This window comes from Barbus barbus (assembly GCF_936440315.1).
Source record: "Barbus barbus genome assembly, chromosome: 39".
NCBI lineage: Eukaryota > Metazoa > Chordata > Actinopteri > Cypriniformes > Cyprinidae > Barbus > Barbus barbus.
In genome coordinates, this window is record NC_136717.1 from 14,490,748 (window position 1) to 14,507,260 (window position 16,513).

The 16,513-nt window shown below is 42.6% G+C and overlaps 1 protein-coding gene across 1 annotated transcript in view; it reads right to left on the reverse strand.

Moving 5' to 3' along the window:
- Nucleotides 1-16,513, reverse strand: part of cfap54 (cilia and flagella associated 54) — a 34,244-nt gene that overhangs the window by 470 nt on the left and 17,261 nt on the right. The window contains exons 32-68 of the mRNA XM_079399816.1: nt 16,394-16,490; nt 16,192-16,277; nt 15,585-15,767; nt 15,212-15,396; nt 14,768-14,940; nt 14,477-14,689; nt 13,966-14,159; nt 13,691-13,826; nt 13,432-13,525; nt 13,112-13,267; nt 12,267-12,470; nt 12,076-12,163; nt 11,373-11,543; nt 11,233-11,299; nt 10,921-11,106; nt 10,719-10,805; nt 10,487-10,609; nt 10,236-10,289; nt 9,989-10,139; nt 9,783-9,901; nt 9,418-9,569; nt 8,772-8,901; nt 3,923-4,085; nt 3,677-3,837; nt 3,448-3,594; nt 3,109-3,229; nt 2,485-2,649; nt 2,286-2,397; nt 2,094-2,205; nt 1,951-2,010; nt 1,740-1,866; nt 1,392-1,550; nt 1,089-1,258; nt 904-999; nt 675-781; nt 347-491; nt 154-240 (exon numbers count right to left, since the gene is read on the reverse strand). Coding sequence (XP_079255942.1) covers nt 154-240; nt 347-491; nt 675-781; nt 904-999; nt 1,089-1,258; nt 1,392-1,550; nt 1,740-1,866; nt 1,951-2,010; nt 2,094-2,205; nt 2,286-2,397; nt 2,485-2,649; nt 3,109-3,229; nt 3,448-3,594; nt 3,677-3,837; nt 3,923-4,085; nt 8,772-8,901; nt 9,418-9,569; nt 9,783-9,901; nt 9,989-10,139; nt 10,236-10,289; nt 10,487-10,609; nt 10,719-10,805; nt 10,921-11,106; nt 11,233-11,299; nt 11,373-11,543; nt 12,076-12,163; nt 12,267-12,470; nt 13,112-13,267; nt 13,432-13,525; nt 13,691-13,826; nt 13,966-14,159; nt 14,477-14,689; nt 14,768-14,940; nt 15,212-15,396; nt 15,585-15,767; nt 16,192-16,277; nt 16,394-16,490 — 4,981 coding nt within the window. The remainder of the gene's footprint in view (nt 1-153; nt 241-346; nt 492-674; nt 782-903; nt 1,000-1,088; nt 1,259-1,391; nt 1,551-1,739; nt 1,867-1,950; nt 2,011-2,093; nt 2,206-2,285; nt 2,398-2,484; nt 2,650-3,108; nt 3,230-3,447; nt 3,595-3,676; nt 3,838-3,922; nt 4,086-8,771; nt 8,902-9,417; nt 9,570-9,782; nt 9,902-9,988; nt 10,140-10,235; nt 10,290-10,486; nt 10,610-10,718; nt 10,806-10,920; nt 11,107-11,232; nt 11,300-11,372; nt 11,544-12,075; nt 12,164-12,266; nt 12,471-13,111; nt 13,268-13,431; nt 13,526-13,690; nt 13,827-13,965; nt 14,160-14,476; nt 14,690-14,767; nt 14,941-15,211; nt 15,397-15,584; nt 15,768-16,191; nt 16,278-16,393; nt 16,491-16,513) is intronic.

Genomic DNA, 16,513 nt, shown 5'->3' on the forward strand with positions numbered 1-16,513 from the left:
TTAAATTACTAAAACTGAAGTAAAAATAAATTCAAGCTAAATAGAAATGTATAAAAAAAACTGAATAAGAAAGCACATAAAATGAAACTAAAATGAAAAATGTTAAATACTATAATAGTATATAAATTAAACACTATTTAGAAAACACTTTACCTCTGTGATGGGTGCCAAATTGAAATCAGACTTCAGTAAATTCCTGATCTCAGAGCAGATGTGTGTAGTTTTCTCCAAAAGCATTTTCTAGAAGAAACCATTGTAGATGAATGACAAAGAGCAGTAAATTCAGTGTGCTCTACGTTTAGGGTTAGTGCAAAGTACAACATGGTGATTTAGGACTCAGAGACACCTGTAGGTGAGGGGTGGACGTAGCCGTTCTGTTCTGTTCCTTTTCTTGTTTTGGGCTGAAGGAGGAGGCTGAGCTGGGGGATTGTGAAACATGCCCATCAACCTCTACACATGCTGTGTTCAGCAATGCATGAACAGCTTTCAGCCTGGATGGAGCAATGAGAGTAAACAAAACTCAATTAACTACCACTTAAATCAAACAGACAAAAAGAGAGGGGTAAATCTAAACCACAGTCCCCTTGCTGACAATAATGTACTCTGTAAAAACAGTGAATGTGTATCCAACACAAAATAAGGTTCGTCTTTGGATAGATAAACATAAAATGTACCTGTCCAAACAGATCGCTCTCTGTCCAGCCTGTAGTGCTGCCACTGCATCTGCAATAGTGCTCATTGCTGATAGAGGAACATTATTTACACCAAAGAGAAGCAGAATCTGAAGAGATCAAATACAACTCTGCTCAGGAACCGATATTTATTTTAGAGAGAACCATTTAATTTAAATAAAGGACAGATACCTAATTCACATAATTTGAAAAAATTCGAAGGTCTGATTACCGTGTGGTCCTTTGACATGGGTCTGTACCACTGGATGCTCAGTTCCTGCATGTCAGTGCTGGCCCAGGGGTAAAGATCTGACAACAGCTGGTCATGCTGGCAGGAGTTAGGAGAGAGACAACAATAATGATTTTCTTTTTTTTATTATCATTTGGTGATAAGGTAATGCATGTGTGAATAGAAACCTGTATTCTCTGATGCCTCAGTATTACAGCTGCAGGGGGCTCAGGAATGGCCCAATGCTCTCTGTAAGAGGGTTGGTGATGGCTAAAGAAGGTGTGTAACTGGGAGAGTCTGAGAGCAAGTTTAGGATCACCAGACATGGACAACAGCCCATCAACACCCTGCACTGCTCCTGAATAACAGCCAATTAAATCATCATTACATAAAAACATATACGAAGTACAAAGGTTTTCAGATTTTAGATTTATTAATTGTTGAATGAACTGAATAAAAAAACCCTAGTTTAATAGTTACTTGTGCCGTACCTGATTGTGAAGAGACCTGTAGCAGGTTGATTAAGTGCATGTAGTAGCGGGACATATGAACCCAGGTCAGCTCAGAGCATTTGCTGCTGTTTATCTCATGCTCGGCATTCATGAATGCCTCAGGACTGGTGATACAGTCCTCTGCATTTTCTAGCCCCCCTGCCAATGCGATCAGCACATGTACATATTTAGAAATAATACCTTTATTCAGCAAAGATGCATTAAATTGATTTAAAATAACACCAATTTGAATCCAATACAAGACTTTAAATCCTATGTCTAATGCAAAAATAAATACAGAATTTTTGCAATGTGTGCACTGTGCAGTGATTCTGGGTTAAAGTTTACCACAGGGGTGGAAGAGATCATTCAATGCAAAGTCAGGCAGGGCTTTTATTAAGGACAGGGGTACAGGGCCTTCAGTAACTCCAGTGAATCTGTGCAAATGGCCACATTTGCCAATAACTTCGGATATCTAGAAAACAAAAGGATAAAACAAGGATAAATCATTTATATTGAACACACTTCATACAGATGTGTGGATGATGTCCATACAGACCTTTAAAGCTATCCTCAAACAAATCCAGCAGAGCAGAAGGCAGGTCTCTCTGAGTGTTTCCTAAGGAAACAACACATAAATATGCATAAATATTACAGAAGTACTCTACTGTTATTCTCAAATTCTGTCACATTTCATAGCACCTTTTTGGTCTCGTCAGGTGCTGGAGGTGTTGGATTTTCAGGGGGTGAGATAATCTGCTCACACTCTTGCAAGTATATCAATGCCATATCCAGGTAACAACTATGTGTCAACCTGAAATACACACATGCATAAAAATGTGAGTCATGTTTGAACAGAATTAGAGCAGAACTTTAATAAAACAACTTACTTACCGCAAGCTTTGGCTAAGAGTATGATTAAATGTGGTTAAACAGCCAAAAAAGGCCTCTATGACTTTCTGGGGATCAGATTTTTTCATGTAAATGAGATGTCTGCCCATCATTCCTGCAAACACAAATGATCGACTATCTACAGTTAGTACTGGTTCACAAGACAAGACTCTAGATGTAAAGATCACTCCCTATTGGTCACCTGAGCAGTAGAGGATATCAGCCTCCAGCTGGTGGTCTCTGTTGGCAGAGGCCTGAGAGATGCTGAGCGCACACTGCAGAACTTCCTGAGCAGATAATAAGGGCCTCCAGGGTTCCTCACCTCCCTCAGAGGAACTTGACAAAGCCTGCAATGCCAAAGAGTGACCTAGAACAGACAGAATCAATATTCATCATAACAGCATCTGCTTGAGCCATTTTTAGAAAGAAATAGCCATGGCTTAGCAAAAGAATTGTTTTGGTTTGACATTTGATTCTGTGTAGATGAAATGCTTAAATAAATGTAAGACAAGACCAATGACAACTCAGTGTGCAAAATGATGTAATAAAGATATAAGAAAAACATTTTCAATTCTGAATATTATTTCAGTGTAAGTCAATAGGAGAATTCCATGCATTAATCTAAAACAAACCCCCCAAAAAAATAAATAAATAAATAAATGAAACAAACAAAATATAACACAAACAAAACAAACAGCACAACCACGGCTATTTACAAAACAAAGTTTCTAAGCAGCTGAATTATCCGAGTTATGTTTAGAACAAACCCCTAATCAGAATGTTAGAGGAATATCTATACAGTTCTGCCTTTTTGCTCTTGTCATACCAATCCGCATGGTTGTCTTTGCCAGCAGGGGAAGCTGTGGAAGGTAAATATTCTTTAGGCCAGCTAGTAGTTCCACCTCGCCTACCTTTTTGAGACCTATGGACTCTCCAAAGGCACAGAGCTGAAAACAAAAAACAATATTATCACTATAAAAATGTAAAACATAAATTTTATATTGTTGTTCGCATATGTTCAAAATGACCTGATCTGGGAGCTATACATCTTTATCAGATCTTTAATGTCTTAACACATTTTAGATAACAACAAAGGTCAAGTTCACATGAATATCTACTTGTTTCATGCTTCAACAAACATTTTGACCATGATAATATCCAAAACCTGTTGCTGCAGTAGTTTTTGTGTGAGCAGGTGAAGAGTCTGGCTTCCTGTTCCTCTCAGCTCACTAAGAAGTAACACAGCCTCAGCTAGAGTCATTTGAGAGCGCAGAGATAGAGCACTGCGCCCAGATAACAAGCTCACAATATCCTAAACAGACACACATGTCATCACCCAACAGAAACAGTCAAATACACTAAATCAAAATCAACTGTCATAACAAACTACTGACCTGTAGCATGGACGTACTGTCTTCTCTGGGTCTGCCACGGTGTGTGTTGAGTTGGACACCTTGTAGGAGCAGCAGGGCTTTAGAGTCAGGGTCTCCCCAGGCCTCGGCCTCCTCCAGACCCTCTTTCAGCAGTCGAAGCGCCTCTGCACTGCTGTCCGCACCTGCACAAACATGCGCAAGTGGTCAAAAAATACCAGTTACATCCAGCAACATTTACACCACATTAAACTTTGCAAAGAAGCTAACCAGAGCAGATTGCAGTTCCAGGGATATGGCCAACGAGGGAGCGAACTACCGCCAGCCTACAGCGCAGCCAGAAAAATAGATCCATGCGTTCTCTTGCTTCCACTTCTTCTGGAACATCTCCGCTATGGAGATCGAGAACAGACTTTGTGTCCCGGGAGCTTGTCTGCAGAAAAAAAGACAGAAATATAAAAACCTAATGAAACTGACGCAAGATCTGAAGTAAATCAGAGTTCTGTCAGGACCACTATCGTCAAAGATGATTGACAATTAGCATATAGTTTGGATTGGCGGAATGGCTCTGTTCTGGGCAAGAACTCCCTGCGCATCCATGCAGCCTAGCATGGATGAGAGCAGGGAGCGCAGCAATAACCCCCCAAAACAAAACCATATGCTGATATCCCCCAACACAAACTGATAGCAAAATGTCAAAGCCTTTAGCAACAAGAATGTTGCCCTTAACAATACCAAAACAAATATTCTGCAAAACCCACATAACCTGTAGCAACAAGCATGTTGCGATCAACAGATGGCCTAATGAATGTTGCCAATACCCTCAATACCACGGCTGAGGTGCCCTTGAGCAAGGCACCGAACCCCCAACTGCATAAATGGCAGCCCACTGCTCCGGGCGTGTGTTCACGGTGTGTGTGTGTTCACTGCTGTGTGTGTGCCCTTTGGATGGGTTAAAATGCAGAGTATGGGTCACCATACTTGGCTGTATGTCACTTCACTTTCACTTTAAACACATTACAAATGTTCGAAATGTATTGCTTAAACACATTACAAAGACTCTATGTAGTACTGAATTGTGTAGTTAAACCGTTAAACAGTTTTTCACCATTTCTGTGTTCAGGATTTTTTTGACACTATGTTGAGAGGTCAAGTTCTTAGTTTACTTTGTCGTTTTGAATGTCTGTGATGTTAGATATACAGATTCTAGGCAGGGACGGTTCTAGGGTGCATGGACACCTTGTTCTTAGCCCAGAGACATCAATATGTGGCAGAATACAGCTGTACCGCTTTCTCTTCTTTCAAAGTGCACCGGAGCTCGCGCTCTCGTGGTGTTTGCCGTTGCTAAGCAACCATGAGCCGCGCTCGCCTTGACCATATATCTATGGCCTTGACGACTAGGAGGTTTTCAACTCACTGCAGGGCTGACACGCGTCTACAATTAAATAACGAACTTGCACGCTCAAACATGTATGGCTGTATAAATCCAATTAAGCTAATAGAGGTAGTATCAGTAGCATCCATTCAAGTTATAGCGTATTTGACAGTTGAGAGAGACGACCGCTTTCCCGCGAGTGGGCGTGGTTTCAGCGCCGACAGCGGACACGCCCCCAGCGTTTGAGAGCAGAGTCCTGCTTATTTCTCAAAGATTTTGATAACTTATTTTAGTTACTTGGCAGGGTTTTTTATCATTCAAATTTGGCTGGTGGTTAATAACACATCTGTTGTGTGACAAACTCAGAACACATATTTTAATATCACTATACGGACACCTAAACATCAAAAAACATGTTTCCAATTGAACTACAGCTTTATGAACAAGCATGTTCCTACGGAGCCTGGCACGTCACCTGTAGGAGAGAAAAATTGAGAATTGTTTTGTAAAGAATTGTTTTGCAATCCGTCCCCTCAATTTATAAACCGTGCTCATGAATTCATAATCATAATTTTCGAGGTGTGGGCACAGGAGGGCATTCTGGAGCAGCGGGCACTTGAGGGCGCTCTGGAGGAGCGGAGCTGGACGGAACCAGCGGAGACGCAGGAGAGCTGGACGGGACCAGCAGGTGAGCGGGGGGGGGGGGCTGCCAGACGACAGCGGTGGAGGAGGCAGGAGAGGGTGGGAGGGTGGGCATTTTGGAGGTGCGGGCACAGGAGGGCATTCTGGAGGAGTGGGCACTAGAGGGCGCTCTGGAGGAGCGGAGCTGGACGGAACCAGCGGAGACGCAGGAGAGCTGGACGGAACCAGCGGAGACACTGGAGGGCACTTGCGAGGAGCAGGCACAGGAGGGCATTTTCGAGGAGCGGGCACTGGGCGATCGGACGCCCCCTCTCTGTCCAGCAGTCCCAGATTTATCTTCAGCTCACCCTCAGCTGCGGTGCAGGGGGCGGAGCTCCACTCCGTGCTCACACCGTCCACGGCTTGCTCCCTCGTGATGGGCACTGACGCCGGCTCTCGCACCTGGTCTGACGGGTTGGGCTTAACTTCCGGGGCGATCATCCGCTCAGTCGCTCGACTTCGCGCTGGCTCGCAGATCGCGGTGGGAAATGGCTCTCCGTCATCGGTGGGGTCGGGCTGGTGCTCCGCACCGCGGGGAGATGGTGGGCTGGGCTCTGGGTCTGGAGTGGATCTGGCGAGATCATCCTCAGGGGAGACTGTGAGGGGCGATCCGTTTCTCAAACCCGCGGGAACGGATTGCGAAAGCGTGTGCACGGATTATGAATTTGTGGGTACGGATTCAAAAACCGAGGGTACGGTTTACAAAATCTGAGCGCACAGATTGGAAATTCGTGGGTACAGTTTATTAATCCGTGGGCACGATTTGTTAAACCGACGGAACGGTTTAAGAATTTGTGAGTACGGTTTATTAACGGAGTGGACGGATTGCAAAACCGTCGCCACGGATTGTTTTTTTTTCTCCTACAGGTGACGTGCTGGATTGCTCCGGAACAAGCATGTTCCCAATAACGACCAGGTAGCTTAAGCATGTTCCCAACCTTTGTGGGCCGTCATAAACAGGCCATCCTTGCCAGACTCTTGGGCCGTCCCTCGAACCCTGAAGGCTGAAGCGCGCAGATTGTCTGAGGGGGTGCTCGGAGTGGTGGCTCGCTCTAATGTTGCTCAAGGCGCGTTCTGCAGCGAGACAGTCAATGTTTGAGCCTGGGGACTGCAGTGAGAGGGTTGGATAAGCTTTAGCGGTCCAACAGCGCTCTCTAGGGGAGGGCACAGTCCCCGACGAACAGCAGAATGATCAGGAACTGCTATTAGGAGCCTGAGGACTAGAGGTTTTCGCCATCGAGCTCAGGTCTAGTCTTTTCCGCTGGCGTTGGCGAGCCAGTGGATAAGCCCTAGGACCCCAATCCTTACAAGGGGGTGCCATAGGTGATGGCTCTTCTCGTGGGGCACCCCATTGGCGGTGTGAAGACGACAAGCGCGAGTGCGCCATCAGCGTCTAACGTCGCTCTATTTCCCTAGGCCTGCGCGGAATCAGCTGGCAGAAAGCGACTTGGAGATCGGGGCATCCATAAGAAAAGACTTGTCCTTTTCCTTTATGTCAGTGAGGTTGAGCCACAGGTGGCGCTCAACCATCACCATCCCCGCCTTCGAACGGCCGACTGCTCAAGCGGTGTGCTTGGTGGCACGTAGTGCCAAATCCGTAGCCCGCCGCAGTTCCTTCACAGCCTCCAGTGTGATGCCTTCTCCCTCGTCGAGCTCCTTCAATAGCTTTGCGCCTGACCTACAGCCGAGTAAGATTTCCCGACGAGGCAAGATGTGACTCGACACGGCTTCAACGGGAGGAGGGGGTGAGACTTCCAAGCCGCGGCCGACTTCGGCGCGAGATGTTCAGCCAAAGTCTCTTCCACCGGCGGCATCGTTGTATAACCATGGCCCGCCATGTCAGTAATGGTGGCGAAATACGCGGCTGCGGCGTTTGTGACGCTCGCTGAAAACAGTTGCTTCCAGGACCTCGAAACCTCCTGGTGGAGGTCCAGGAAGAAGGGGAGCGGTTTACGGGGCTGAGCAGGTGCACGACTAGTTAAAAAACGGTCGTCCAACTTAGATTGGGACTGGGCCTGGGCCACGTCCGCCTCACAATCCAGCCCCAGCTTATCCACCGCGCGAGTGACTACGTCCAACAGCTCACTGTAGGACGGGGAGCTGCGTCTCTCCTGTCCGCCAAGAGGGAGAGATCCGCATGTGTCGGCCAGTAAGTCTGAGGCCGCGGTGGACAAAACGTCGTCGTCATACAGCCCGCAGCCAAAGGAGATTGCACCGTAGGCCTCCGTAGATCCTTGTCAGCGAAAACGACGGGCTCCACAAAGTTTTCGCTAACCTCTTGCACTTGATTGGGGGAGAGCGAGCGAGCTAGAGATAACTCCAGCGCATCGCTGTCCTCACGGTCCGGGTCGCACACGTCGCCCCAAGCCATCGCCTCGTGCAGCGCCTTGGCAACCGCAGAAGCGACACGGCGGGGGTTGGACGCGGGGGCGACCTTGGAGGAAATTTCTACCTTCGAGCGCAGAACTTTCAGTTGCAGGCCGTCACAGTGGGAACATGTCGACAGGCCGCTAAGCGCCGCCTGCACGTGATGCAGGCCCAGGCACACAACGCACCTGTCATGAGTGTCCCCCGCTGTGATAAACCTGGTACACGGATCCTTACATCTCCGATGACTCATCACGTCCACGAAGAGGAGTTAAACACTGCTCGAGAAGTAAAATATCGCTGAGAACGTGGGATGCTTTCAAGGGCACAGAAAAATTCGCTTTCGCTTTCCTGAAGGAAATGAAATATGAGTGAAATAGCGCGCGGCACGCAGGTATACTATGCTTACGCATATTTAAGGCGGTTCCAAGCGCTATTTGGCCAATAGGATTGGCGGGATGGTACAGGGCTTCAGACATTCATCACACCAAAGGGTGTTCTCATACGGTGACGTCACCGCAGCATTGAAGTGACCTATGAGAGGGAACTGCTGATAATATTGGGGACCTTATATATGGATGCTTAGATAGGTGTCGTATTCCTATAGGTAGATGGGGATCAGCTGAGAGTCAGTTGACGCGAGCTTGACTAACGTGACCTGCCAGAACTAACGCTACGCTCAGTGTTGATTATTACCTGATGTGCTTTGGCTCTGGGTCGTCTGAGAGCAGAGGAGGGTGGTTCGTGAGGAGGCTGTGGGCGGAAATCACTTTGAAACACAGGAGACCTCTGGAGGAGCCTCAAAGCAGACACTGACAGATCTGCACTACAATAGAGAGGAAAGATGTTTAGATTTACAATGGATTCAAACAAAGACAAGCATGCATCCCCAGGAACAAACAATACCATAAAAAAGTTGTGTTTTTTTAACATTTTTGAAAGTTTCATATGCTCATACGCCCACCAAGACTGCATTTATTTGATCAAAAACAAAGTAATATTGATGAATATTATTACAATTTAAAATAACTGCTTTCTATTTTAATGTGTAATTTATTTCTGTGATGGCAAAGCTGAATTTTTAGCTGCCATAACTCCTACTGCTTCACAGTTTTGTAGAAATCGTGATAAAACTTTTTCAGGATTCTTCAGTAAATTTAAAGTGTAAAAGAACAGTATTTATTTGGAACAAGTCTTTACTCATAATTTCTGAAAAAATGAATGCATCCTTGCTGAATAAAAATCACACTGATCCCAAGCTTTGTAACAGTAGTGTTCATATAGACATCCACACAACTTCACAATCATGCATTTGTCCTCATGATTTAAGTTTCTGTACTACCTGGCAGACATTCTGCCCTGTTGCATGTTGATATTAGACATTAACAGTCTGATCTCCACTGCCAGCTCCATTTCTTCAGGATTGGTGCTCAGAGGATGTGGGGTGAAGAGCTCTGGACTAACCAGAGCATGTGCTTCTTTTAAAAGTATGGCCTGAAAGGGGCAATAAAGAGACATTATGTTCACTTTGTCCTTAATGTTCTTGGCATTCGGTAGATGCATTTATATTTTTGTTTATAACTTTATACTTTACAGCTATTAATGCTATAGGGTCTAATAATGTTAAAACGCTTTTATAGGCCTAGATCTGGAAGAACAATTTAACAGAAATAAAAGTTGGACAGCTTTCACGGTAAAATGGAGCACCTTGACTTCTCCTAATGTGAGTTTCCTGGCACTGAGCTGGAGACCCTTGGACTCGTCAAAGCTGGAGACATCAGGCAAACAGGAAGTGCTGGAGCATTTCTCCTGAGATTCGGATAACTCTGTGTGTTAAAGAAAATAATTCAGTAATGTGTTATGGAGATTTATAATCTGTAATTGTCCATAATAAGATAGAACTGAAATGATACCTGCTGTCGGTGGCTCAGGCAGGTCATGTATAGTGCTACATACAGCCAAGATGAGATGAACTCTGGCCATCAGGAGCTGCCTGGTCAATTTTGAGCCATAAAGAGCCACAATGTCTTTACATGGCCTCCTATTAACCACTTCCTCCATAACCTGAGAAAAAGATCACACAAAGCATTATGCTTTTTACAGACAGTACAGCATGTTGTCAATGACTTCATGTACATGTGTAAAAACAGGTAAACTTACTTGAAGATTAGTAGGATCCAACAGCGGTTTCCCTTCATTAAATATTTCCTTGGCCTGTGGGAGTCAATGTGAATTTTTTTTAGCAGCTATTACTCCAGTCTTCAGTGTCACATGATACTTCAGAAATCTTTCTAATATGCTGATTTGGTGCTACCGAAACATATCAACTCTACACTTTACTGTAAAGAAAATAATTGCATGCATTGCTTTGTCAACTCTGTATTTTTTTTTTATTGTTTATGCTGCTTTACCCAAAACGGCTTCTCCACTCTGTGATGACCTGCATGAGGTATAGGGATTTCCCTGCCAAATGTGAGACTGCTGAGTTCTTTAAACGCCTGACTGAAGGCCCCCAACTCTGTCAATACCTTTACCTGTATACACAAACAAACTTAATATAAACCCATAAGACTCAAATAGACAAATACATTCAATCAAACATAGATTTACAAGATTTACAAAAACAGACAACGTCTTTCAAACCTTCAGTATTCTGCATGTGACAGTGAGGTGTAGATCCCGACACACTGTTCTGGCAATATACAGGTACAGAGCCAGTACAGGAAGAACCTGAAATAAGCAGTATGATGTGTTGAATATTAAGATGGATCAGACATCAACTGTAAAATGCACAAATGTAACCATCTTAATATACACTAAGCGTCAAGGAGTGTTGCTCTGGTACCTTGAGAAGGTGTCCTGAAGTATACAGCCAGTGGCAGAGAAAAGACAAACAGGCAACAGTGGTGCCAACATTCCCCCGATCCGGTTCAGAGAAGAGGTCAATACCTGGGATTAGCTCCGTCTCCACAGAGTACATGGAGTAGGACAGGTCCGTCATCGGATGGGGCATAGAGGCCATCAGTAGGCACTGCGGAGCATATGACCTTATTGAACTCTTGAGTGTTGACATGGGTACTGCTGGTCATAATTTCCTCATTAGCTGAGTTCAAAATAGAGTACTTTTTCAACTCTATGAAAGTGACTCAATTCTCACCTTGAAGAGTTTGCCAGAGAGAAGGCAGCACTTTGTGCGCTGATCGATGTTGGAAGTCAGGATGTGCCTGTCATTAGAGGAGAAATCATACAGCTGTAATGAAGCACAGTCACAAATTCACCTTATGGTTTCTCACTTACTGTGCAATCTTGGCAGAAAGCAAAGCTCCCTGAAGACAGCCCCATATCCCAGCATGCCGCAGGGTTTCCTGAGAGGAGCTGCTGCCCCAAGAGTCACCATCCCAAGAGTCCAGAACTCCAGAGCTTTGCAGAGCACAGTCCAAAGCCTTTCTCCAGAAAGAGTATGCAGATCTAGACACAAACATAAACACATATTAATAAAAAATACTTTTTTGCCCTTATATGGTGTGAAATCAAAACATCTGATTACCTACACTGCTGTTCAAATGTTTGTGGTCAGTAAGATTTATTTTTACAGAAATTAATAGTTTTATTTGGTAAGGATGCATTAAATTTACCAAAAATACCAGTACAGAAATGTATAATGTCACAAAAGATTTCTATAAAACAAAAACGCTGTTCTTTTGAACTTTCTATGCATCAAAGAATTCTGAAATCACACACAATGTCATCACAGAAATACATGGCATTTTAAAATATATTCATATAGAAAAGTTAGTTGAGCAATGATAGTTTCACAATATTGCTTCATTTTAAGGTATTTTTGATCAAATAAATGCAACCTTGGTGCGCATATGAGACTTCTTTCACAAACATTAAAAAATCTTAGCAACCACTAACTTCTAAAAGGTAATGCAAACATATACAGTACAACTTCTCTAATTAATAATCATACTTCATACTTAATAAGAACACATCATACTTTCGATTTCCATTGTAGAAATGCAGGTTTCCAAGGTCATGGAGTGCTTGCACCTGGAGGGAGTTGTACTTATTTGCTTGAAGATATTCTGCATTAAACAACAACAACAAAAAAACATAAATCTGTAATGCAAAAGCATGTTCTAGAACAAATTTGGCTTGCAAGATCTCAAAGTTCAGATTGGTTCTCACTAATAGAATTGTTGTAGGAAGAGAAAACAGTCTGGAGCTGTGTTAGAGGCAGGGTGGTGCTGTAGATGGAGCCCAGAGAGCTGAAGTCCTCTGCAGACAGGTCTAGAGGGCTGATGCCTAGCGGGGTGCTGGCTGCCATGCTGAATTCCACTTTTCCCTGCAGAATGCCGCTGTTCTCTTTAGAGAATGGCACTTCAACATACGCTGAGGCCACATATAAAGGGTGTGATTGAAAGTGTAAACAAAGTAGAGTTATATGTATAGCTGTAACCTGTATATTATAGTTTGAAGCTCTAAAACACAGACGAGACTTTGAATGCCATGAGTTCCTAAAATGGTTTTCAAAATAGCAATTTTCAATTTAGAAGTAAAATAAGGTTTGTGGTTCTAACTTTTTCTAATTTATGTATAATTTAATATGAAACTCTCTTCAAGTTATGTTCACCACAGACCTTCTTTTGCTCACAAATTGAAAACTACCATTCTAAAAAAACTATTAGAAATTCCAGAGGCAGGACAAGGCCTAAAAACAAAGCGCTTTGTTATATTTAACATATGTTTCATTAAATAAGTTTGGGTTTGTAAGATTATTTTTTTAAGTCTCTTATGCTCACCAAGGCTGATGATTTGATCAAAAATATAATATGCCAATTTGGTTAATATTTAGCTTAATATTTTTGTGGAAACCGTGATTAACTTTTTCAGGATTCTTTGAGGAACAGAAATGAAAAATGTCTTTACTGTCACTTTTGATCAATTGAATGTGTTCTTGCTAAATATAACAATTACATTTTTTCAAGATAAAAAAGTACCGATCCCAAACTTGTGCTGTGTGTAAGATTTACAGTGCTGTGTGTCTGCCAGTAGGAGCAGGAGTAGAGTTCGGCTGTGCTGAAAGGTCAGCAATGTGTGATGTCTTTTCTCCAGAGTCTCTCTGAAACACTGCAGTGTGTCCTCTACATCCAACGGTACACACACCAGACACATGGCTCTCTTCACATCTGCAGTAAATTATAAAGCATGCACGTAAGACTTAATTATGGTCTTTTTAAAAAATACATTATACATTTGGGTCATTATACATGATCCAAATATGACATGCAAAATGCACAAAATGGTAAATTAATTAGAAAATAAATGGGACTTGGCAACCCTTTTTTTGTACCTGCAAGTTTCTTGGGCTCTGGGTCAGTGATCATAATCTGGCCTCCTCCACAGGGAAACAGTAACTGTCTGCTTGCATAATTCCTGCATGTCACCTATGAACGTCAGTTACAAAATGTAGACTTTTTTCCAACTCTAATGGATGCACAACTGGAATATCCATTATAAAGGTTAGCACTGAACAGGCTGTGAACTCATAATTTTAAGCAGCTCTTGTCAAAGTTAATCAAAATGGTGTGTATGTGATCATTTCTGTCTACCTTCTCTCCAGAGATCATCTCAGTGTAGGTGAAGTGAGGTTGAGGGGCTGGAGGGCCCCCGAAACAGCTGATCCTGTCCAACAACCTCCTCTGCGCATGCACCAGAACAGGTGTTACCATGTGAGAGTAACGCTCCCTGAAACCCATGATGCATTGCATTTCAATAGCTATACTTTTGCGATATAAATTATATTCATGAACATTTCGATTACTTGTTTAATTTCAGCAAGTATACAAATTAATGCTACACCAGCATCAGTGAGATATCAGCATACCGAGTATATGTATTGAAAAGTATGGCAAGACGGGCGAGATTCTCCCACTTGGCCTGATAGTACAGAAGCTCTAATGTGTGCAGAACCAGAGTCCTCAGCCAGCGCAAATCTATAACTGTCCCGTCATCCATTGGGCTAGAGAAGTACAGGCTGGCCTCAAGCTCTACATCTTGATCATCATAAACATTCCACAGCTACAGAATAAAAAGAAAACAAATATGAAAGATATCTTAAAAATAAAAATATTTGACTGCAGAATGGTGCAAATGACCAGTCATTATCAAGTAACTTTTAAGAGAGCTGTAAATTAAATTAATTTAATAAAATAATTCATATGAATCATTTTAAGTAGCTAACTCAAAATCTTAAAAATAATTAAATTAAATTAAATTTGAAAACATATTTTTCCCCCACTTTTATTATTTAGAGGGCCTTTGAACAATGTGTTGGACAGTGAGCCTTCAAGTCAATAAGACTGAGAACCACTGCTCTAGAGGTGATGTGGATTAACCTTCAGCTTCTCCATCATGTTCATGAGAAGATCTGAGGCCAGTGCTAGTAGGGGAGTGATCACTGTATACAGCTGCTCTATCGTCAGCCGCCTGGCACTGGCATCAGGGCCTTGGGTTCGCTCTAACATCAGGGCCAATGTGCTGAACTGGTCCCAGAGAGTCTGACACGCCCATTGTAAAGTTGTCCAGTGACCCCAGCGATGTGCCAGCACCTAGTGGAAAAAAATGGGAGATGCTCACAAGATAAAGGGCATGGCAAATTAGGGCTATTAAAATAAAACCGCATTTACCATAGCTCTGCGCATGTGTACAGAGGCTTTGTTAAGTGTGTCCAGTAACTGAGACGTGGTTTGATGAACAGGAGTGCCGTCAGCTTTAGGGTCATGGGTGTGCTCAAAGTCCACTTCACCTTCAATGTCACTTTCTGCAGAGCTGAACTCCTCGTCACTGCTCTTTGGTTCTTCTGAGGATGTAATGCAAATTAGGACAATCATATACTGCATCTACATGTAACGATCTACACTACCATTCAAAGGTTGGGGTCAGTAAGAATCCTAAAAAAAACTGCTTTCAACAATGATAATAATTATAAATGTTTCATAAGCACAAAATCAGCATATTATAATGATTTCTGAAGGATCATGTGACGCTGGAGACAACAGTGAACAACAGTATCGATTCTGTCACAACTCACAACAGTGTAGAGCTGTCATCCTAAAGAGATTTTAACCTACCTTTATTAGTATATTTAACTTTGTGCTTCACTTCCTTTTTGTGAGCACTGCGTCTAGGACGGGGTACAGCTTTGGGATGTGGAAGAGTCAGTTCAGGTGGCCTAATGTGCTGTGGAACATTCTTCCACATAATCAGCATTCCACAGTGAGCCAGAGAAAAGAAAGACTGCGAAAGATGGCTGAGACTGGAAAGGATAGAAAAAAGCTCAAGTTTCAATCCAACAGGTCCAGAGAAAATAATAATCAAAAGGTATTAACACAACAGAAAAAAGTTTTGATATTAAGATAAGCTTGAGGTTGAAGACCCAAACTGACATCGCAATGTATTATTTAGCATTATTCGGTTTTCAGTTTTGCTGATAGATCTGAGTACCAGAGCTTTGGTGGTCCCAGGTTCCTCCTCAGCAGGCCTAGGTGGGCACAAGCCATACTCAGATTGACATGGCAACGCCACAGTGAATCCTCAGAGCGCATCTTCCTCAGCTTCCAGCGGCGCTGATGTCTTCTGATAAGAGTAGCCAGTTGACTTAGCAGGACGTCCACAGCTCTGACCTCTCTGAGGGACACAACAGCAAATACAGATAAAGTTTTAAAGATATAATCACATACTTTACCGTTCAAAAGTTTGGGGTCAGTAAGCTTTTTTTTTTTTTAAAGAAATTAGTACTTTATAATACTATTTCTAAAGGGTCATGTGACACTGGAGATTGGAGTAATGGCTGGTGAAAATTCAGCTGTGCTATCACAGGAATAAATTAAAATGTACAATATATTCAAATAGAAAACAGTTCTTATTATAATAATATTTCACAATATTACTGTTTTTATAGTATTTCTGATCAAATAAATGCATACATTTCAAAAGCATAAAAAAAACTTACAGAATCCAAACTTTTGAATGTTAGTATACATGACTGCATATTAAAAATACATTTTAAAGATGGAATATTTCACTATTTTGCAAGCTAATATTGTTTTACTTTTGAGAGTTTTGGCTCTTGAATACAATCAGAATTTTCTTCTGTAGCAACTTCTTGCCATCCCAAAATGTGCCATCTTTTTGTTTCTGAAACATAGATTCAGAGAGTATTTATAAACTGAAAAAAAACATGCATTTAATTTGTGCAAATATGTTAAAATGTGTTGCAATATGTTAACGCATTTTACAAAACAAAAGCTTACTTTGGTATTGTACTCAATCACAGAGGTTGTGAAGTCTTTAAACTCCTCCCCTGGTAGACCTGAGTTCTTCTTTAGCCCAAATAAAGCCTCATCACGTCTAGAAATATTACAGAAAGCAAA